The following is a 24,820-nucleotide window of genomic DNA, read 5'->3' on the forward strand; positions in this document are numbered from 1 at the left end:
CATACTTCATTATGGATTTTGAACGCACTATGAAGTTGTGAACTGTGAGACAACCCCTGCTGACCCACAGACCCGCACTATCTAATCCAAATTCTATTGGCTACAACGAATGTTTTCGACATTCATTGGTGAATCAGTCTGTCAATCAACCGAGTAGCGTTTCATGTCGTATTCAACAAATGCACCAATCGCGTCTCACTGGGCGGGGTTTGATCGCTAATCCAGGATGTGAATATTTCGTTTAGTACGTACAACTGGCAAAGATGTTTACAATAAATATATCCCGTGTTTTTATTCTTAGTTGCAGTGACCATGAAGAAAACAAATAGATGAAAGCCGTAGACGTTTATCTCTCGCTTTGTTTGCACTTTGTATGAGCAGCGGGGATTGAATGGTCACTGATTGCTGTCCTCGGTTGGGATTGCATCTTGGCCTGTCAGTGTACTGCTGCTACAATCATGTTTAATTCATAAAGATGGCAACGAGGGGCACCTTATAAACTAAATGACTGTCAGAAACATCGCCTCCATTTGTAATATGGTAAGTGAGTGGATACTGCGTTGGCTAGCTCTTACGTAATGATGGTTGAATGGCTTTCCTCACAATCAGGTGCATGACCTCATTTGTGAGCTGATGTATGCATTGATCACCCCTGTAATGAACGCATATGTCATAACTAGATATATTAACATGCTCAAATAATAAACCGAGACTGAAAGTGTAAGAAATTGCATAAATATCACTTTATCTAAGGGAAATATAGCAATATTAGTGATGCCCTCTTTATGTTTTGATAGCTCAGGTTAGTAATCAGTTAGTGTTGTTAATTTTAAACGATAAAACAGTCTCAGTGATAAAATAATATGCTAATCTGTTTTTAAGGGGTCTCTCTGTAATTTTTTGCTTCCTAAAATGTATATGAGTGACTGTGCTTTGCATAGACATTTACTCTCTTTGTATTGCTCTGTCATTTTTAAAAATTTAAGCATGTCACAAAATTGTTGAAAGATAATTGTGTTTTAAAAATCTGCTCTTAAAGGAATAGTTAACCCAAAATGAATGAAATGACCCAAAATTAAATGTTTTTTTTTTTTTTTTTTTTTTAAATTTTACAAATACAGGTCACTTCTTTCTTTCTATGCAGTTAGAATGACTTGAGACTGGATCTTTTAAAATTCAAAAAGGTTGAAACGACACCATATGATACCTTTTTTGAGCTGTTAACTGCTGGAATGCGATTGAGAATATGTCTGATTAATTTTTGTTTATAGCCTAGATGTGTTTTTTTTAGTATTATTTATTGGTATGCACTATGTAGCCTATTGGCGGCCATATCGGTATCGGCCGATAAATGTTTATTTTTAATGTTGTCATTATCGGTCAGATAAGAATATTATAATGATATATTAATTAAAGCAGATAAATGATTTCCTCTGGTTGAACCACTTCCGAAGCGCTTAGGTAAAGTTGGTTTTATGTTCGCACATTCGGACATCCGTATTCAATAGTCTTGTTAATCACACTACATTGGACAATCAGTGGACATTCACAAGTAAATATGCCATTAAAACAATACTTGCCTATTTTGATCAACTGTGAAAAATGTTGTAAGTTGACAATTGTTGGTTGTCAATATCATGTCGTTGCTTAAAATTCGCAAACATTAATTTATTGCACATTTATTGGAAAGTCTGAATTTATCAGAAGTCCGAATGTGTGAATATAAAACCAACTTTACCTAAGTTTCCGAAGCACACTGAGGGTTTTGATTGGTGTGTCCTGCGTGACGCGACACATCAGCATACAGCAGATTATTCTCGCTTTAGAAGTTTTTCACTGTGTAAAAAAGAGGATATCAGAATCCCAATTTTGCCATAGGAATGTAAAATTTTAAAAAGTAAGGATCTTTTACTAATTCAAAGTAGGCTACATTTAGTAAATGATTTTGGGAAAAGAAAGATCTAGATTCTAGATGTTTCCTTGCAATTCCTTATTTTCTGCAGTTAAGGTTTTAAAATAAAAGCAGTTGTCCACTGTATTTGTTTGTCTTCTGTTTTCAGGCTCAGAAAAATGTATATCAAGATTTAGATTTATCAGCTTGTATACAAAATCTCTTATAAATCTTGTATATCAAAATCTAAATCTTGATATACATTTTTCTGGTTATCAGCTTCCAAATATAAAGAATTATTGGTATCAGCCAAACTTTCCATGATGGTGCATCCCTAATTGTTTATGTACTATTATAGAATTTATTAGTTTAATTTTTACATGTTCGGTTTTCTTTTTATTTTAGGTAAAATTTTAGTAATTTTGTTAAATGCACAATGTGTAAAATTTTTGCAGTAAAATATCCAAAAACCACTAGTCCAGTGTTATATATTTTGTTCAGTTGAGTACTTACAATATCCCAAATGTTTCCAACTATTTGTAAAATCGTGATTTTAACCAAGGATACGGGACGTGTGAGGAGTTGCCTGTCAATGGCAGTTTCCGCTTTTATTTTGTAGACACCATGGAAACACCAAAGACGCTTTAATATATTACATGTTTTCTTAGACAAGGGAAGAGCTGTTTAGTTACATTAAGACAGAAAACGAATTATTGTTATATAGCTCAACACGTTTAGTCTTAGGGCTGGGCGATATATCGCATGAGATTGCCACGCGCATTTCGTCAGTAAAGCCGGTTCCCTGATTACCGCTAAATCGCCATCACCTGCTTTCAAATGGAGCGGCATTTAATAGACAGAGCCGTAGATCACTGTCAAGCTACGCAATATCGCGTTCATTATCGAAGGCGATTCATCTGCGATAATGAACGCGATATTGCGTAGCTTGACAGTGAACTACGGCTCTGTCTATTAAATGCCACTCCATTTGAAAGCAGGTGATGGCGATTTAGCGGTAATCAGGGAACCGGCTTTACTGACAAAATGCGCGTGGCAATCTCATGCGATATATCGCCCAGCCCTATTTAGTCTTATTGCTTAAATCTAGTTTTCTTGATTTTTTCCGAGAGTACCATGCTTTTACCATCCCTCTAAAAAAAAAAAAAACTATTTTGTCAAATGGCTAATACAGCATTTTCTCCATCATACAATATGTATTAAAGGATTAGTTCTCTTTTAAATAAACTTTTGCTGATAATTTACTTTAAGATGTTCATGTCTTTCTTTCTTCAGTCGAAAAGAAATTAAGGTTTTTGATGAAAACATTCCAGGATTTTTCTCCATATAGTGGACTTCAATGGGCACCAAATGGTTCAAGGTCCAAATGACAGTTTCAGTGAAGCTTCAAAGGGCTTTAAACGATACCAGATGATGAATAAGTGTCTTATCTAGCGAAACGTCAAGCGTGACCTTTTCAACGTAATTGCATATTACGTGACATCACGAACGCGCATCACAGAACAGAGCAAGGCGAGCATTTGTGCTTATAAAACTTAAACTTTTTTTTTTTTTAAATGACCGATCGTTTCGCTAGATAAGACCCTTATTCATTGTCTGGTATCGTTTAAAGCTCTTTGAAGCTGCACTGAAATTGTCATTTGGACCATGAACCTTTTGGTGCCCATTGAAGTCCATTATATGGAGAAAAATCCTGTTTTCATCAAAAACCTTAATGTTTTCATCAAAAACCTTAATTTCTTTTCGACTGAAGAAAGAAGGACATGGACATCTTGGAAGACATGGGAGTGAGTAAATTATCAGCAAAATTTTATTTAAAAGTGAACTAATCCTTTAAAATTAATTGCATGCCATTTATCAACACAAGCCATCCAGCATTTATAAATGATATTTTAAAATCGATCTAGCTTACTGCAGTGTGCAACAGTGTCTCACAGCATCCATCGTGCGAATGCACAGAGTAATGTTATAACATCATTTTTTTACAGTCAAAAGTCTCTAATATGATAAACTTGACCGGAAAAGCAGAAGCGACGACTGTGGCATAATAAGAGCTCCACTGCTCGCAAGGCGTGTCGTGTTCATCTATTATTAGCAATCGCTCCAGCGGCCTCGTTCAGCTCCAACATCACGCGGCCCTGCTCTGCTTCATACTACAGTAACGTTAATAATCTTATCCATGAACATGATTTCTGCCCGAGTCCAATCCCAATTCTTCTCCACTGACTGTGAGGTGAAGACAACATCTCCCAAGAATCTGCGCTCAAAGCGTCATCAAGCTACGCCTTTGTTTTGAATAGGCAACCTCCAGTGGCGAAAAATTGACATATTGTAGCTTTAAGTAGTTGTTTTTTTTTTTTTTTTTTTTTTTTATGTTTTTGTTTTTTAAAAATATTTCAGACAGTTAGTAGCCAGGGAAACATTTCTAATTTTCATTTTAAGTTTAAGATTTTTATCTAATATTTTATTTTTATTTTATTTTATTTAAACTTTATTACAGTTGCCTAAACATTTTTAATTGTTTTAGTTTAAGTTTAACTAGATTAACCGATTTATTACAAATTTAATTAACAATCTGTTCATGAATATGACATTTCTACTTCTGTCATGAGTGTTCATTACCATGCAGAGGATAGCCTGAGGAGATATCAAGATTGAATAATGACTTAAATTTCAGTCTGTTCATCACATAAAACTATCATATGGCTTCTGGAGATTTGTAGTATCACCATCATAATAATTAAAGTACTTTTACAGCAAAAAAAAAAAAAAAAAGAGCTCATACCTTTCATTGTTCTCTCTGTATGCTTTTTTTTTTTTTTTTTTTTTTAAAAAAAGGGATTTAAGATGGCTAAAGGGAGCAGAGCCCATTATTTTACATAATGCTGCAGTTTCACTGTGGGATATCTGACATTGCCTGAATATTTCATTGCCTGAAATTGGCCTGAACCTCTAACCACTGTCAGTTGTTCATCCTTAGATAACTGCAGGTGCTGTGTCAGCCTGGGCTAGATGTGGTTAGGAACATGAAGAGTGAATTATTGCCAGCATGAGGGGGCTCAGACTTAACGTCTGACTGCTGTTTAGGGCTAGTTATGTAACTAATGGACGGACAGGGTTCATTTGTTCATCGGCATTTGTTTGGGGCCACGTCTTGTAGTGGCTCATTGACCATGGATACAAGGCAAGCTAATGAAATGTTCTCCTTTATGTCTTCAATGTTCTATCCTGCTTAATTGGTCTCTTTTAGTGTGCGTTTGGTGTGCACAACCGCAGACCTGTCCTTCAGTTTGAAAACATGAGTCTATTACCTGTACTTTAGTTTGAGAACATGCGTCTGGCAACATATTGCCTTATAATATGTTTGTGTGTACTTGTATACGTGCCCTTTTATGTGCTGTGGAAGGTTTCTAAGCAGAAACATAAGATGGCTTAGCTGACAATTGTATGTAGACAATGAGAAAATGACCCCTATTTAAAGTCAAATGTTGGCAAAAATATCTTACACAATGCCGTATTTATATTTCAATAGGCAATAAAGATCTTTTAGTACTGGAAATGAAGGACTTTGGATTCAAATTTCCTACAGATAAAAAGGATGCTGTCTCGGTCTGGTTAATAACACTAAACTAGACAATGCACAGAAACAGAGAGGGGCTATTTCCCATCTTTCAACTGTCAGTCATGGTCTTGAATTTACTGGTGTATGACTTTGATACTGGATCCAATTGTGGTAGTCATTACCTGATCTGCTCATTCAGAGTCATCCAGAGATATGTTGGGTTATAAAAGGGCAGCCATTTACAACTGTTCAAAAGTTTGGGGTCGGTAAAATTTCTGTTTTTGAAACAACTCTTATGCTTACCAAGGCTGCATTTATTTGACCAAAATATAGTAAAAACAGAAATATTGCGAATGTGAAATATAAATACAATTTAAATGAAAGGTTTTCTATTTAAATATATGTTCAAATTTATTATGGTGTTGACAAAGCTGAATTTCAGCATTACTTAAGTCTTCAGTGTCACATGATCCTTCAGAAATCATTCTAATATTTGATGCTCATCGGGGTCTTAAAGGGGTCTTTAAAAGTCTTAATTCGCTCTTACACAAATTAAATCAGCAGAAAGTCTGAAATTCATAAAGTTATAGCATTAAATGTTGCATTCATTGCAATGAATTCATTGAATTCAATGAATTCATTGCAAAGGCCTATCTTCCTCAGTATTTTTGTCCTGTTTTCCAATACAAATATCCAATACAAACATATATGATACATTTACTTGAGATGCAAATGTAAAATGAAGTCTTGAAAAAACGAGCAAAATTAAAGTCAGTTTATGCTTAAAAGAAGAAAAAATATCTGCCAATGAGTTATGAAAAGTTGATTCTTCTTATCAGATATTTGTTCTTGTTTTAAGCATAAACTCACATCATTTTGATCAATTTCACAAAACAAACTTCACATTTTATTTCATTTTGTATAATCTCCAGTAAATGCATCTTTATTTAAAAATATTTATAAATTTGCACTGGAAAATGAGACAAAAATACTGAGGGAGGATCAGTGTTGCCATTTTAGGGATATTGTCACTAGATTTAGTGACTTCACTGCCACTTTTGAGACTTTTTTTTTTTTTAACTTCTTGGACAAACCTTATCTAGATTCTTATTTTGCCTACTGATCTATATTCATATTTATATAGATCAATGAATTTGCCATTATGATGTCATCTAGTGACATTTAGCTACCAGTTACAGTTGAAAGCAGTTGGCAATACTGAGAAGAACATCACTTTTTTTTGTATTGTGATCAGGAAATATAGTAAAAGTTAGTGGTTGAGAGTGATTCAAGGTACTTTTTTGTAAAACAAAAAATCAAATAATGGATAATTTGTATTTTCAAACTCTGAAATGCTGCTAATACAACTGTTTCCCCCTATACATTTACATTTAGAGAACATATTGACGTATGGTATTCCCTTTCAATATATTCCTTCGATTTTCTTTACTTGGTCTTAAAAAGGTCTTAAAGTTTTAAATTTACCTTCATAAAACCTGCAGAAACCCTGCTCATTATCAATGTTGAAACAAACAAACAAAAAAAACAGAAAATAGAAATCTTTTGTAACATAAATGTCTTTACTGCTCTACTCTTTTGGTCAATATAATACGTCCTTACTGAATAAAATTGTGAAAGTATGAAAAATATGTATTTTCTGACCCCAAACATTTTAAAGATATTGTGTATAGTTCTTTAAAAAAATGTAAAGGGTTCATGTAACTTGGAATCCAATTTCGGTATTAAGAGAAAACGATTGGAACCTCTTTGTACTGAGGCCCAAGTAAAACTCTGAGCTTGTCATGCTGATTCAGTTACATTCTGTCATGGATTCTTATCCAACATCACTTCCTGCTTAGTTGTTCTATCCATTATTAAGGCTTTGTGTAGCTCTGTTACAACTTAAATGTCATGTCACTCGGTTGCTGATAAATTGGACAATTGCAACACTTGATCCTAGAGTATCAGTTTGAATGGACTGGACTCCAAAATCAAATACATGTCTGCATATTGTGAATGATATAGTTATGTATGAGAAAGACTTTTTTCTAGAAGACTCTGTAACTTGCCTAGATCAAAATCTAAATTGTAAGATTTAGCACAACAAAATTACTGAACGTGAACTAAATTTAAAATGAAAATAATAAGTTATAATAGTATATAAATAATACAAAATTAACACTGTTTGCCACACTTTCCAGTGGTGAGTGAATTGAGAATGCTTACTGGATATAATTATGTCTTACATAAGACTATAATATTATAAAAATAAAACTATTTTGCAAAACAAACAGGTCATTGTGTAACTTGCAGCATCATATACAAGATGAGTCATTCTCCAGCTATCTGTCAATCTGCCCTTGTCATAAAAATGTGAAGGTACATTGTGATTTTGTTTCTAATAATTCCATTTTTGGTTGCTTAATGTGAGGAATATTTCATGTGTCGGCACATAGAGTTTTAGAAAAAGAAAGATTTTTTTTCTAAACAGACAACTTAAAATGTAATTATAGCTGTAAGTGTTCTTACTTTGTCTTAAATATTCTGTGTAAGCATGAATATTTAACAGATGTTTGTCTTTTTCCCCCTCTCTTTCTGTCATTTCAGGGCACCAATGCCTCTGCTCTGGAGAAAGACATTGGTCCAGAGCAGTTTCCCATTAATGAACACTACTTTGGATTGGTCAACGTAAGTATAACACAGCGCCAGACTAACCCTAAAACACACACGGCTTCACACGTGAGTCAGATGTTGTGAAGACCTGGTTACGGAGCAAAAAAATATACACATGGTAACAGTTTGCATATTTGTTTTGTAAAATACAAAGGTTCATGTTATCATGCCATGTTGTATTGCTTAAGAACATTATTGTACATTTGAGGGACACCACAACATCAGAACAAAACAACCAGTTTAAGTGTTTCACTGAACTGGTGAAAAAGCACAGTTCACAACCCTTGGCAGCCCACTTAATTTGTTATTTTCAATAGAAGGGAGCGGTTTATGTGTACTCTTCTGCAAAATATATTAGCATGTGATTTTCACTGCAGAACAGGGAAGCTTGACAACAGTTTTTATTCCTGCTGCCATTAGCACCGCTGGTATGATTAATGAACGTGTTACTGTTCTTTCAGTTGAATCTTTCAGGTCAAGCTGACTCTTGTTTTGGCAGAACAGTAAATTCAGTAAGGAGATCCACAGAAATCAGGTCACAGTTATTATTTTCTTGCTATTAACTTAGATTAGAAGGAGAACCACAAAAATTAGGTCAGTTATTATTATTATTGTTCCTTTTTTAGATTCGAAGGAGAGTTGTCACCCTGATCTAATGAGAATCGCAAAACTGCTTTAATTTTAATTAAAGATTTACTGCCATCGCAAGGTGATGAAAAAAAACAAAGCAATTTAAGGTACTTAATGAGAGAACTGATTAGTATAAAATCAAATTATGTGTCTGAGTGTATATTAGGATGCTGGATGAAAAATGATTGCTTCGCTGAAGGCGTGACCTATTGTGTAGTGCACATGCTTTTACATACTGGTATTCATGAAGGAGATGCAAGATCTGTGTCTTGTCTCAATATAGGGATCAGGGTTAATCTGTGATTTCCATTCCTGATTTCTATCACACACTCACCGTGTTCGGCAAGGTTTTGTTCCGTTTGTTTTTCCGTCATCTTTGGGTGCATTCACATGTAAACTCTGCAAGCTTATTTTGTCCATTAGATCAAAAGATCTGAAAAAAAAAACATACAGACCCTCCCCCCCCAAAAAAAAAAACAGGACAGAAGTGGTAGAAAGTGGACAAAATAGATTAAAATACCAGGTGTAAACGGGTATGCGTCACAAACTTGTCCGCTTGTGATTTGATTGACCAAAACGCATCTTAAAGGATTAATCCACTTTTAAATACACTTTTCCTGATAAATTTACTCACCCCCATGTCATCCAAGATGTTCATGTCTTTCTTTCATCAGTCGAAAAGAAATGAAGGTTTTTGAGGAAAACATTCCAGGATTATTCTCCTTACAGTGGATTTCAATGGCTACCAACAGGTTGAAGGTCAAAATTACAGTTTCAGTGCAGCTTCAAGGGCTTTAAACGATACCAGATGAGTAATAAGTAACAAAATATCGCCTTGAACGTACTTTCTGCTTCCGCATTCTTCATAACGCTTACGCTGAATGTCCTACGCCTTCCCTATTCAAGTTACGAAAAAAACGAAACTGGCACCGCGTTCGTTCCGTAAGTAGAATAGGGAAGGCGTAGGACATTCAGCGTTATGAAGAATGCGGAAGCGGAAAGTACGTTCAATACGATATATTGTTTATAAAGCATAATCGGTTGTATTTTGTTCGAAAATGACCGATCGATTCGTTAGATAAGACCCTTATTACTCATCTGGTATCGTTTAAAGCCCTTGAAGCTGCACTGAAACTGTAATTTTGACCTTCAATCTGTTGGTAGCCATTGAAATCCACTGTAAGGAGAAAAATCCTGGAATGTTTTCCTCAAAAACCTTCATTTCTTTTCGACTGAAGAAAGAAAGACATGAACATCTTGGATGACATGGGGGTGAGTAAATTTATCAGGAAAAGTGTATTTAAAAGTGGACTAATCCTTTAATAACAGTTGTAAACATAGTTATTTAAAAAAATTGGTTTATTATTGTTTTTTCATGATCAGTCATTGCTGTCACTTCCAAATAACGTTACTCATGACATGATCCTGACCCTCTTCTTCCGGTCATTTTCTGTCATCTCTCTGCTTTCACTGTCAATAAAAATGCCAAAATGCCCCTAAAACAACTTCATTGTCAGTGTGTACGAACAGGAAAAGGCCTTTAGAAGGGAAACAATGCTCTGTTGTCACAGTAACAGCAAGTGCTGCTCTTTCAGCCTGTGCAGGTCATGTTTTAAAGAGCATTTGATTCCACCATTAGTTTTTTCAGCCCTTTGATTTGCTTTTAGCTGTGAGCAGGGAGTTTCTCTTGATTGTAAATGTCTCATGTAGATCCACGTTTGTTTAACCCATGCCTGCTTCTTCCCCGGCGCACCTCCAGCATAGAATGTTCCAGATTTTCCCGGGTTCATAGATTTAATTGCGTCCCAAGTGTTCTTTGTTTGTTTCCCGCTCAAGAATTGATGAGCTCAACCTAATTGAATTCCTCTTTCTTTGTCTTTTTCTCTAGTTTGGGAACACATGTTACTGTAACTCGGTGTTGCAGGCTCTGTATTTCTGCCGGCCGTTTAGGGAGAATGTGTTGGCGTATAAAGTCCAGCAGAAAAAAAAGGAGAACCTTCTCACCTGTCTGGCTGACCTCTTCCACAGCATCGCCACGCAGAAGAAGAAGGTGGGCGTGATCCCTCCCAAGAAGTTCATCTCACGTCTGCGGAAGGAGAATGGTGAGGGGTCGAGGTTTGGCTGGTTATCATGGCCTAGTTAACCCCTGAAGGGTTTTCTTTTTTCCCATATTTTGTGTTTTTCATTTAAATTTTTCTGGATTCTGTTTAAATGATTTAAGTAAATTTTAATAATCAAAAAGCATGTCTAATGTCAACTGAATCCTAAAACAGTGATTTATTGAAATTTTAACAATAATAGGGCCCTCTGTTTCATTTTTTGTTTTTTCCCCAAATTCTGTTTTCATTTTTTCAGGATTTATATGATTTATGGTTTTATGATTTAATACAAATTCATCATCAAAACTGTGGTAATCAAATTAATTCATAAAACTTACAATTCCATCCACATTTTCCACATCTCGCAAATCATAGGACCCTAATTCTTGTGGTGCCATCAGCCAATCAGCATCATTAGGACATATTTTTGCATTCACAGCTTAGGTGGCTCAAAACCTATATCAGCAACTGAGCGCCCATAAACAAATTGGCAGGTTTGAAATCGCATACTTCCTTTGAGCAGCTTCCATTGACATGAATGGTAATGGATTGCTCTTTCCAGGTATTATAGACCTCCTTGAAAAGAATCAAGAAGCTTCAGCTGCAACCAAAATAACTTTCCTAAATGAATCTCCTTTCTTCATCTGTATTTGAACTGCGATCTGTTTGATCTTAATCAGAATAGATGTCATATTTGGCTCTATCCATCTAATTTTGTGTTCCTGAACATTCGAGAAACAACATGTTTTCAATGTTGACTGAATGATCGACACATTCACAAAAGTAAGACATACTGAACAGACTGTACTTCTGTCCCCGTTTTCTTTCACATCAAGATAAATATGGTGTCTACTATGACTAAGCCATCTTTTGTCAAGCCAGAATCCCACAAAACTTCTAAAATATCCTCAGAAACAGAATGCTTGAGAATTTTAAAATGTGCTTGTGTATCCAATATAAAGTGTTTGATGGTAAAGATGAGTTTAACATGAGTTTTTAGGCAACTAATAGAGCTGTTGCTGGTGTTCAGACAGGGGACTATGTGAAAAATCAAATCTGTGCGCACTAACAGTAAGCCTCTGTGTGATATGCTGAATGAGAAGCAGGTGTAACAGATCAGGTGTGTGTGTTTTGAGGGAGAGGGGAGGGATAATATGTAGTATAAAAGAGGATTTGTTCTTCTGTCTCATTCCAGAAAAGGCCCTCTCTATGAATTAACAATACAGACCTCTGTCAGAGAGACGTCACTTCACCAGCTACACTCGCACAGAGTTAGGTGTATGATTGCACATGCTATGGCATGTACCAACATTGTGCTCAAATGTGTGACCATAGAGCTCCTCTCAGTTCATGTGATCACACCATGTCCAAAATGCTGCCTTCACAGGGGAAATGGAAGTGCTATCTTTCAGTTACAAGAGTCAGTCACCTTTATAATAGAGTTTGCTTTCTCCAGAATGCACATGCACTTTAACTACAACCCGAATTCTGGAAATGTTGGAAATGTTGGAACTTTCAAATCACATGAGCCACATGAGTGTACAAGTTCATGACAATTTGTCACATCTCTCCTGTTTAACTCCTGAATGATGAGCTTCTTAAATGCCCTGATCATTAATGGGGAGTGTTGCTCAACTCGTCTCTACAGAATCCCCCACAGGCTCTCGAGAGTGTTAAGATTGAGTGCAATACATGTCCACAGAAGGTTTTTCACCTTGGGAGAATGCATATTCTCAATTCTCATTGTCATGTTAAAAAAATTTGTAGGGAATGAGGAAAGGGTAACATCTGTTTCAAGTTTGTGTATTGAATTACACAGTGGTGTGGGAATTCATGACAGCATTGATAAACCAGAACTCCCTCACACCTTCAGCACTCATACATCCCTATATAAGAGCTTTACTTCCACTGAACTTTACTGTGGGAACCAGGCACTCTTTAGCTCAGAGGACACGGTATCCGTGATTTCCAACAAGAATGTCAAATTTGGACTCGTCTGACCATAGAACACTTTTCCACTTTGAAACAGTCCATTGACTGTCCCACTGAACTTTACTGTGGGAACCAGGCACTTCTCATTGTACTCCTCCTCTAAAATCTATATTTTGTAAATTTGGGCTTTGGAAATGGCTAACTGACTTTATTGTGCTTTGGCTACAGTAGGTAGCTCCACTGAGAACAACAAACAATGCATGTCATTTCTGCAGGCTGCATCTTTCTCTGTGAGATAAACAGTCTCTCTTTTCATAGCTTTTGCTGGCTCTGAGACACTCGCTTGGTATTTCTCCTGCTTTGTCTGGCAAAAAAATCCCTCATCACTAAATGAAAGCTTTAAATGAAGGCCTGATTATTTCAGGGCCTTGTCACAAGTCCATTGTTTTTGAATTTCTGTGTTACTTTTGCTATATTTTCACACTTAAAACAATGATTTGTTAATCCTCTTGGACCACTGTCCTCTTTTGTGCTAAGAAATAAGTCTCCTGACAGTTCTCTCCCAAGAGGTTCCATTGTTGTCAGCATTAAGTCTGAGAATGATTCAGTGGGCTATATAACACTTTTAATTGTCAAGAAATTACTTCTTTTTGTGTTTTGGTTCAACATACTTACCTGTTGATCTAACATTGCCTTAAACTTACACCAGAAAATGTTTATTTTGTTTTATTTAGCAACGTTTAGCAGGGTGTACTCATTTTTGCTACACAACATTTTATCACCTTGATAAGAAAATCTTATTTTCCTGAATAATTTTGACATGCTTCTTTGGTAATTGATTAAGCAGACTTGCTGGAACATTATATCTCTAAAGAACCCTAACATGTCTTCTAAGTAATTGACCCTTCGCAGGGAGTTTGATTGACAAGCGATCTAACCAGTCAGAATGCCGAATCCGCCATTTTGTCCGACAAAGCAGTCAGTAGTTAGAAGATTACAGTCCATTTTAAATGAGCCTTGGCCCACAGGACACAACGGCGCTTCTGGACCATTTTCACATATGGCTTCCTTTTTGCATGATAGAGCTTTAGTTGGCATCTGCAGATGGCACGGCGGATTGTGTACTGACAGTGGTTTCTGGAAGTATTCCTGGGCACATTTAGTAATGTCATTGACACAGTCATGCCAATGAGTGTCAAGGCAGTGTCGTCTGAGGGCCCAAAGACCATGGGCATCCAATAAAGGTCTTCGGCCTTGTCCCTTATGCACAGAGTTTCTCCAGTTTCTCTGAATCTTTTGATGATGTTATGCACTATAGATGATGAGATTTGCAAAGCCTTTGCAATTTGACGTTGATGAACTTGTTTTTAAAGTATTCCACAATCTTTTTACGCACTCTTTCACAGCTCTGCCCATCTTTACTTCTGAGAGACTCTGCCTCTCTAAGACATCCCTTTCATAGCTAATAATGTTACAGACCTGATATCAATTAACCTCATTAGTTGCTAGATGTTCTCCCAGCTAAATCTTTTCAAAATGTCTTGCTTTTTTTAGCCGTTTGTTGCCCCCGTGCCAACTTTTTTGAGACCTGTAGCAGGCATCAAATTTGAAATGAGCTCATTTAGTGGATAAAAGTGTAAAATTTCTCCATTTAAACATTTTATGTTATCTATGTTCTATTGTGAATAAAATATTTGCTCATGTGATTTGAAAGCCTTTAGTTTTAATTTTATTCCAATTTAAAAAACATCCCAACTTTTCCGGAATTCGTGTTGTAGAACAGCCTGAAAAATACTGGGTTTTAACATGATTTAAGCTAAAGAAGCTAAATTTACATTATTGTCAGATATAATATGCTATTGAAACGTAATCTTGTAAAACACTTTTGGAGATTTCAGTTTTCCCCATTTAAATTGATTGAGCTACTTGAGAAGTTGCAGTGAACCAGATGTAGTGAGAAATATTTTCTTTCGAATTGTCATGTACAGTCAAACCAAAAATTATTCAGACACTAGATATAATTTTTTATATATTTTTTTTACTAGTGGGTGCAGGACACTATAGTTAATTTATGTAAGTGAGGCCACAAATTTGGTCCTATCCATTGGTTGTTGATTAAATTTGGGGCAGATCTGAATGCGAGCTTACAGTCCATTGTAAGAAAGGTGTGGGGTTTAAGTGGACTAAATGATTGGAGAAGTCTGGCATACATCACCAGAGAGAAGCCTGTTGCTTCACTGGAAGATCAAGTTATAATATTTTAATTAAATGTAAAATATAAAAATGAAATATATGCATAGATTAATCCTTCATAGAAAGATCAATAACATTCATTTGGAAAATGGATAGGGTGAATTCAAGTGAACTGACTTAGTTCCATCACTTTATGATTTATGTCATGTGTTACATTTTCTGGCTTCTCCTATAGACCTGTTTGATAACTACATGCAGCAAGATGCCCACGAGTTCCTGAACTACCTGCTGAACACGGTGGCTGACATCCTGCAAGAGGAGAAGAAACAGGAGAAACAGAATGGACGGCTGAAGAACAATGGCACTGCCATCGCTACGGACACCGAGCCGGAACAGAACAAGGCCGAGCCCACCTGGGTTCACGATATCTTCCAGGGCACGCTGACCAATGAGACGCGCTGTCTCAACTGTGAGACGGTATGTGTGTTGTGTAACCTCAAGTGTTTGCTTCATACACAGATGCAAATGTTGAAGTGCAGTTCTGCAAAAAAAAAGTTTACATAACCCTGGCAGAATCTGCAAGATGTTTAATTATTGAAGCTATTTTACAGATGTTTCTATGTATTCCAAGGGACAAAATAAATATCCTACCATATTTATTAATGCAAAACATCACAAAAGGCTGCAAGCAATATAAAGAACCTTTGTTCTTGTTAATTTGTTTAAAATTAAGTTATTGTTTTGCCTTATAAAATATTTACTACTATCTGTTATGCAGCTTCTTCAGGGCAATACTACTGTACATAAACTTAATATTAAAAAAAATAATTATTTAAAAATGCTAAACATCTAAATTCTAAAAGGGATATGTAAATGTATGAGCAAAACTGTACTTCATTTTTCATAAATAGAGTACTCTTCTCTGTTAGACGGCCTCAAAAGGACTGTTTGGGTGTTTTTGCAAAATCATTGTGAGTTTTCTTATACAACAACATTCGGTCAGTTGTTTGAACTTTGCTGGCTGCAGAAAGAGTCTCTCTGCCGTGTGGCCCACTTTTCAGTCTTCTCTGTTGATTAACCTACTTTTCCTCTGCATTAACACACTGCCACTCAACTCGACTCGACAGTGCTAACACGCTGTCACAAGCCAGTGCTTTAACACATCTTTCACAATAAGTGCAAGACAACAGGAGACAGTCAGGCCACCAGAGTTCAGCTGAAACCATAGAAAGGGGTCGTCAACATGCGTAATGAACATCTTTGCAGAAATGAGTTCCCTCTCTCCCCCTCTAAAATGCTTGATTACTAAGATTGTCTCTGTGGGGAGGGAGATCAGAGTCTCTGAAGAGGTTTTGTGAGTGGGGCATAGATGTGTTTTCTCTTCTTTCTTAATATGTAAGTGAACTCACATGCCCTCTGTTTTTACAGGTCAGTAGCAAGGATGAAGACTTTTTGGATTTGTCTGTAGATGTTGAGCAGAACACTTCAATAACACACTGTCTCAGGTAAACATACACGCTCAGTGACATAAAAGTAATCACACATGCTGATGTACAAAACCAGTTTTTTCACACTGTGTTCATGCTTTTTAGTAGATGTGTGTTTTTTCTGATGGCTTTTACAGGGACTTCAGTAATACAGAGACCCTGTGCAGTGAGTATAAATACTACTGTGAGACGTGCTGTAGCAAACAAGAGGCACAGAAACGGTATTTTCACAATAATATCTGGATAATTAAATGTGCAAAATTGTGTTGTGGAAAAATTTTTTAGAATATACTCTATGCAACATTTATCATTACTTAATTTTTCACATACTATTTCAAAAGTATGGTAGTAATCCATTACAAACTGTTCCTGAATTAGTTTGTATGTGTGATTTGTTTTAATAATGTAGTTTTTGTAATATAAAGTATATTTGTGGCCTATATTTACACAATAAAATTTACATTGTAGTCTGTGTCACGTGTAGGTCACCGTAAGACATGTTCCTGGATCAACATATTTTGTTGATCCTGGAACAACATTCCTATCCCAAAATTTAGTCCTAACCTTTTCCCAACCCCTAAACCTAACCCTACCCATAACTTATCCCTAAAATCAGGGGAAATGATAGTTGAATAACACTGTTGTGGAAGCACCTAACCCAGGTTGTAAGCCTAAACTTGACATAAATGGTAAACTTGTCCTTCAAATCTGATTGGTTGATTGGAATGTTGTTCCAGGACAACAAAGATGTTGATCCAGGAACATGTCTTACTTGGCAAAATCACGGTGACCGTCACGTGTATGGGGGGGAAAGCATTGATGCTGCTCTAGATACTGTAATGTGAAAGTATAAGTGCCAGTTATTTATTTTATTTTTAATTTTAGTTTTTTGTGATTGTGTGTGTATGTGTTGCAGTATGCGTGTGAAGAAGTTGCCCATGATCTTGGCTCTTCATCTGAAGCGCTTTAAGTACATGGAGCAGCTGCATCGGTACACTAAACTGAGCTACCGTGTGGTCTTTCCACTGGAGCTCCGCCTCTTCAACACCTCCGCTGACGCTGTCAACCTAGACCGCATGTACGACCTTGTCGCTGTGGTGGTTCACTGTGGCAGGTACGAGAACTGTCAAACATGCACATCTGCAACATATAAAACAGACCGTCTTAACACAGTCTGCCATTTAAGTACATTAAGTCATATTTTATAAATATTGACATTATAAGCAGTTGGAGTCTCAATGCACTATGCAATGAATATATTTGTCGTAGTCTGAAAATACACCACAATGGTAAAGGTTTTGCTTCAAGAATAATGTATTTATCAGGAAAGATAAATGTGAAGAAAAAAGAGATGTTTTTATGTCTTTATTATGCTAAAATACTGAAAAATGCTCAGTGTCTAAATATTTAAAATATGAATTGATTTTTTTTTTTAATTTTCTGCCTCTGTGTGTATTAGTGGCCCAAACAGAGGGCATTACATCAGCATTGTGAAGAGTCACGGCTTCTGGCTGCTGTTTGATGATGACATTGTGGAGGTATGCACACCTTCTATATCTATATCTATACATATATATAATACTCTTCCGTTCAAAAGTTTAGGATCAGATTTTTTAAAAGAACTTAAAATTGAATATATATATATAATATTTATAAGTTACAAAAATTGCTGTGCTTTTAAACTTTCTATTCATCAAAGAATCCTGAAAAAAATGGTTTCCACAAATATATTAATCAGCACTTCTGTTTTCAACTGATGATAATCAGAAATGTTGGTTACACTTTATTTTAATGTGTTCTACTACTATGTAATAAAATGTATAATTACACTGTAACATTAATAAACATGCACTTACTATAGGGTCATGGCTAGGATAAGGGTTTGGTTCCGTATAATTATGCACAATTTACTGTTATTACTATAGTAAGTACATTTAACAAGGACACTGTAATATAAAGTGTTACCAAAATGTTTCTTGAGCACCAAATCAACAAATAGGTTGTTTGCACATGACGTCACAGCAGCAGCGCGAATGAGTCTGGAGGGCAGGGAGTGATATTTCTATATAGGAATCCTATCAAAAACTCAAAATTTGGATGTTTTACGTCGTTTACGGTTGCTCAAATCGATAAAATCGAGAACCCAGAAGGTGTTTATATTGTTTACATAACTTATACCGTTTTTTATAACTTATATCGTTTTTTACCTTTAAAAGTTGTCGCCTTTAATAGCGTTTTGCGTCTGCTGATACTGAAATGAATATGGATACCTGCTTACCTTATTTGTTTTTGACTTGGTTAAATATCCACATTCTTCAAGGTATTGTTTGCAGGGAAGAGAAGCTATTTTATCCCATTGAATGATAATTTGGTGTTTTCACTTCAGTTTTGTAGTATTCCGTTCACAATGTTGATCTGGTTACCATGAGAACAGTGTCACGCGCTGCTGCTTCAGCCATCATATAGTAGAAAATGTCCAAATAAATTTAACAAGCTGACAGAAGTCGATTCAACAACAAAGACAACACTTTCAAAAACACTCAGCTATGTGATTATTTTATTGGGTGATATGCAGTGGGTTAAATCAGTGACATTATTAGATTTGATATACAGCGTCTTCCCGTCACCTCCTCAACCTGCTTCCCTTAGTGTGTTTTTACACGTATAAAAGGGAACAATTGTACACCGTCCAGTTTTTTCCCTGAACAATGATGTGAGCTCCTGTTGCGATTCTCGATTCAGCATAAATGACCTACAATGGCGACATTTTTCACAATCGCGACAGAAAATCAAAATACTTCACTAGCAGAAAGGCAGCGCGATATAAACAAACCCAGACTAGAACTGAACGCGGCGTGACGGCAGCTTCACATTCTCTATATCTACCTCCTCGATGACGGGAAAGTCTTTCAATTCAGTGGAAAAGTTGCTCATCTTCATAACATAAAGATCACGTCCAACATATGTTGTGATTTTCTGTTTATACCTTTCTAAACCAGCACAGAAAGGACTTTTCTCCATCTCTTCCATTCTAATTTTCACTGTTTGCCCTCCACCGGTATTTCGCGCGTCACCAGAACCACGTGATTGCAAACAACCTATTAGAAGGATTTCTGAAGGATCATGTGATACTAAAGCCTGTAATGATGCTGAAAATTCAGCTTTGTCATCACAGGAATAAATTACATTTTAAAAATATATTAAAACAGAAAAATCTATTATTGAATTGTAATAATGCTTTAAAGGTGCAATATGTAAGATTTTTGCAGTAAAATATCCAAAAACCACCAGGCCAGTGTTATATATTTTTTTCACTTGAGTGCTTACAATATTTCAAATGTTTCCAACTATTTGTAAATCGTGAGAAAATCGTGATTTTTTTTTTTAACAAAGGCTCCAGGACGTGTAAGGAGTTGCCTGTCAATTGCGCGTTATCCTCAGTTTCCAGTTTTATTTTGTAGAAACCATGGAAACACCAAAGACGCTTTAATATATTACACGTTTTAATAGACAAGGGAACAACTGTTTTGATATATTTATAAACAGAAAACTAATTGTTGTTATATAGCTCAACACATTTAGTCTTATTGTTTAAATCTAGTTTTCTTGATTTTTTGCGAGTACCATGCTTTACCATGCCTCAGAGAAAAACAGTATTTTGTGAAGTGGCTAACATAGCATAATCAGATGCAGCTTTATTTTTAGTAACAGTAATACAGAATTTTCTCCATCATACTATACATTTTAAAATTAATTGCATGCCATTTATCAACACAAACCATATATCCATTAATATGATATTCTAAAATCGATCCAGCTTACTGCAGTGTGCAACAGTGTCTCACAGCAGCCACTGAGCGAACGCACAGAGTAACATTATAACATCATTTTCAACACACTCAAATGTATCTAATATGATAAACAGAGCTGTGTTACCTCATACTCATGACCGGAATAGGAGAAGCAGCGCCTGCGACTGTGGCATAATAAAAGTTCCGCTGCTTGCGGCGTGTGTTGCACAATCGCTCCAGCGGCCTTGTTCAGCTCCCAAAACACTCGGTCCTGCTCTGCTTCATACTATAGTAACGTTAATAATCGCATCCATTAACATGATTTCTTCCCGAGTCCTATCCCTATTCTTTTGCACCGTCCATTGAGGTAAAGACCACATGTCCCAAGATTCCTCACTTGGCGTCACCAAGCTACACCTTTGTTTTGAATAGGCCTCTAACGACCTCTAGCAGACAGAAATCCTACATACTGCACCTTTTAACTGTATGTTTGATCAAATAACTAGAGCCTTGGTGAACCTAAGAGACTTCTTTAAAAAACTTAAAAAACCTACTGACCTCAGACTTTTGAATGCTAGTATGCAGACAAAATATAAACCCCAATGCATGCAGAAAATAAAATTCCTCCTTCCTGCTCTCTCACCATCTTTTTCTTGTATCTTATTTTATTTCTCTCACAGAAAATTGATGCACAGGCGATAGAGGAGTTTTACGGTTTGACCTCTGACATTTCCAAGAACTCTGAGTCAGGATACATCCTGTTCTATCAGTCCAGAGAATGAAGAAGCAGAGGGGTGACAAATGAAGAGCTGAGGAGGATCACGAGAAGAGATCAAAAGGAACGGTATACGTGATGACATCCGCTAGATTCCTTTTTCCACATCCTTCTCCTTTTCCTCATCTCATACTTAGGGTCTCCAGCTGAGACTGTGTGCCAAAAGCTCTCTTTAACCCTATTTGCCAATATGACATTTCCCAGAAGTCCCATTCTCCCAAATCTCGCTGCACTCTGGGGGAATAAATCACATCTTCAAATCTGACCCTCAAGTCAGTCACCTGCATCTGAAAGGCACTTTATAAACAAAACAACAATAAGTAACACAAAAGCAACACAATGAAAAAATCACAACATATACAACTACAATACTTGTGAAAACTTGAAGGAATCAAAAAGCTACAAACGGAGCAATGAGTCCTGGTACTCTAGCAAGAGTCACTGCTTCTGATTGGTCAGTGCCTCTCATCTCGGGTATCTGAAACCAGGAAGAGGGTTTCTCTCTCTTGATCCCTGGCTTAAGATCCCTGGCTTCACTTCAAATGTTTTGTACTGTGATTCCCACCCATCAGTCCTCATTCGTACAACTCTTACCCAGTAGCTGGTGAATCCGCACATCCTAGTTCAGTCTTGGTCATCTGAGGGGCTGTTTGCACTGTGTGACAATTTGTTTTGGATTTCACCATGTTGTGGGATTATGATTCTGAGCAGTCTGTTACATGAGTGAGTGTATTTGTGTGTGTGTGTCTGCATTTAAACAGTAAATGCAGGCAGCTGCTCTGAAGTGACTTTGCTTTTCATCCAGAAGTAGTTGCAGTCTTGTTACCAAGAGAGTTTTCAAAAGTTGTCACATTGAAATCTCTTCCAGTAACAAAGAAAATGGGCAGAATTGCAAGGCTGAAACGCTGCTTTTGTCTCCCTTGCATTCTTATCTAACACTGTTGTTACCTAACTTCCATTATAGGTAAGGGCCTTACATAGATTTAGTTTCTGCTTTAGTTGGTTGAATCCATCTCTTCAAAATCTCGTCCCCATTCACTACCAATATAAAGCTTGGAAGAGCCAGGATATTTTTAAATATATCTCTGATTGTGTTTGTGTGAAAGAAGATAGTCATATACACCTAGGATGGCTTGAAGGGTGAGTAAATCATGGGATAATTTTCATTTTTGGGTGAACTATCACTTTAATACATGTTGCAACTTGGTCCCTGGTCATTTATTAGAAGTTAGATGATGTGGCATTTCATTTTATCATTACTTTGAGGTGTTAAGTCTTGGACACAGATATGACATTCAACAGCAGCAGCCTTGAGATTGTTTCATTGCGATCTGTCAAGTTCAGCTTTAGTTCTTATCGAAGTATCTGATAGGACACCGCTGTTACGATAAGAACATTTCAACTTTGTGGCGTTTATCTGAGAGGGCTTTTACTATTTATTATACGTTGTACTGAGAGCATCTGACTTCAAATAAATGGGGAACTTTATTGAAGACAGTAGGGAAATGTACTTGATAATCCTGATTTTTGGGATTTAATTTTGTATATAAATGGGAGAGAGTGACTTGAAATAGTCACAGAAGGGAAACAAGGTGCAATACAGGGACAAGATGAACATTCCATGCTCGTTTTACACCAACATTTCTACACATTTTTTAAAAACTAAGCTCACAGAAACACTAACAACTGATCGGTACTCCCGTTTCTTCATTGTATAGCTTTTTAATGTTATTGTTTGATTTAGGTGAGTATCTAATGGTCATTTACCATTTCATTCTCTCAGAAATACTGTAAAATGTCCCACAACTGAAATACATGATTTATTTGCCTTTTTCTGTCCGTTCACAGCTCATTCAGTGTAACAGTAGAATAAGTGATGGGGGGGGATGTGTTTTCTAGATCACCCATTTCTCCACATGCGTTTTTGAGCCCATTCTAAGTCTGTGGTACTTGTATTTTCACACTCCTCAGAATCATTATAATATGTATTTATATGTTTAAGCCACACTACATGCAATATAGATGTATGAACACTGTGTAACGACACAATGTGAGATTGACTATGCAGTGTTTGTGCTTGTCCTGTTGTTTCCAGAGGCTCGACAGATGCTGAGTGATTATTTGGACGGTAGTTTTTTCATACGCAGTTCCCCAGTGACACTTGCTGTTTTTCAAAAAGAGGAGCATATGTGGTTGTTTAAAGATGTTTTAGTGGTCCTAAGACCATGTTTCTTGTCCCATGCCTGTTCTTTTGGTTCGTCAGTGATCAAAATGAACAGAAATGTGCCAAAATTGTGGTGGGAAAATCTCACAGTCCTTCATACTGGAAAATGAAAGAGATATCTCTGTGTCATGAAGCTGTACATAAATATTATGTAGGCATATTGGTTAGAAATAAATTATATTTTTAAAACACTAAATGATTCTATTAAAAAGGACCTATTATTCACATGGGGAAGTCATGGTTGCAAATGAAGAAATTACAAGCTGTTGACTGTTGGAGATTTTATTATTTCAGTCAGGTCCCTTATGGAGACCTGGATCATTTTGAAGTGTGTTCTGTAGAGTAGCCTAAACTAAAAGTACTGTAACTTCTTACTACTGTGGATTGAATCCCAACCTACACATATACATGAACATCTGGATATGTTGATAACCTATTAGACTGTCACTTTTCACAGTTACACACCTTGTATGCAAAAACACACCTGTCGGTTTTGTCCTCTTTTCATGTGTGTATTTTTTAGGTCCACAAAAGAAATGTACAATGTTTGTTTGTCTGAGAGAAAAATACCAGGACTCAAACTCTAATGGAAAGTGTGATAACTGTAAGTGCACTTTATCATAGCAGAACCAAAAAGGTTTCTCGTAGGAACTGGAATCCTGAATGAGATTCTTTTGGTTTATTTTCCTTTCCTCAATAAATGAAACGCAACTTTACCAGCTGTGGCTCTGCAGTGATTTTTAATTGTTTTTGTGTTTGTTTCAATTATTCTTCTGCTTTTTGTGGCTGACACATCTTATTTCCCACTTCTGTGACTAATAAGATGGCAATTTTGTACAAAGACACAAAAGGCTTTGTGCAGAGAACAGCAGGGCGAGGGAGTGAAAAGGGAGAAGAATAGCTTCATTGAACGATCGAAATGACGAGAAATGAAAATCCTGTTTACACAAGGTCCTTTATGTGCCTAAAATGCTGATGCATCAACAGCAACAAACATTTTTAGGGATTTCCTGAGGGAGATGTGTGACTTCCTGTGTGTGTGAACGCAAGGGGCATGTGTGACGTCTTTACGCACATGAGATGAAAAAACACCTGCAACAGAGCGAGTCAGGGAGAGTTCTCCTAGAAAATCAATGTCCTTTGTTTTCCCGTGTGTGTGTGGGGGGGGGTAAAACCTTAACTGAAGTGTGAACATGTATGCATCACAGTATGTGCGTCAAATGCTGATCAGCATGAAGAAGGGTGAAGTGTGTGTATGAGAGAGAGAGAGAGAGAGGAAGTCCTTGACAGATTTGTTTCTTTTATACTTCCTCTTGTTTGTGGACCATAACCTGGTTTAATCAAGCACTCATATCCTGTGTGATGGAGGGATGTGCTTTTGTTCTTCAGCTGTCATGCTCTCTTTTCACCTGCCACTCTCCACAGCTAGAGGGGGAGCAGGGCTCAACATCCTCCCAAAATAATGGGCAAATAGTTTAAATAATGAGTGACATTGATAATACAATAGATAATGAATCATTTTAAATAGTTACATATGATTTTGTT

General features: G+C 36.5%; 1 protein-coding gene across 1 annotated transcript; it reads left to right on the forward strand.

The window, feature by feature from the left end:
* The first annotated feature begins 181 nt into the window (after window positions 1–181).
* usp46 (ubiquitin specific peptidase 46) lies at window positions 182–23,991 on the forward strand. The gene is made up of 9 exons (XM_048206686.1): window positions 182–540; window positions 8,079–8,159; window positions 10,663–10,876; window positions 15,234–15,475; window positions 16,427–16,503; window positions 16,623–16,706; window positions 17,402–17,599; window positions 17,945–18,023; window positions 20,957–23,991. The coding sequence occupies exons 1-9, from the start codon at window positions 505–507 to the stop codon at window positions 21,056–21,058; spliced, it is 1,113 nt and encodes a 370-aa protein (XP_048062643.1). The 5' UTR covers window positions 182–504; the 3' UTR covers window positions 21,059–23,991.
* The last annotated feature ends 829 nt before the right edge of the window (window positions 23,992–24,820 follow it).

Source organism: Megalobrama amblycephala, linkage group LG11 (assembly GCF_018812025.1).
Source record: "Megalobrama amblycephala isolate DHTTF-2021 linkage group LG11, ASM1881202v1, whole genome shotgun sequence".
Taxonomy (NCBI): Eukaryota; Metazoa; Chordata; class Actinopteri; order Cypriniformes; family Xenocyprididae; genus Megalobrama; species Megalobrama amblycephala.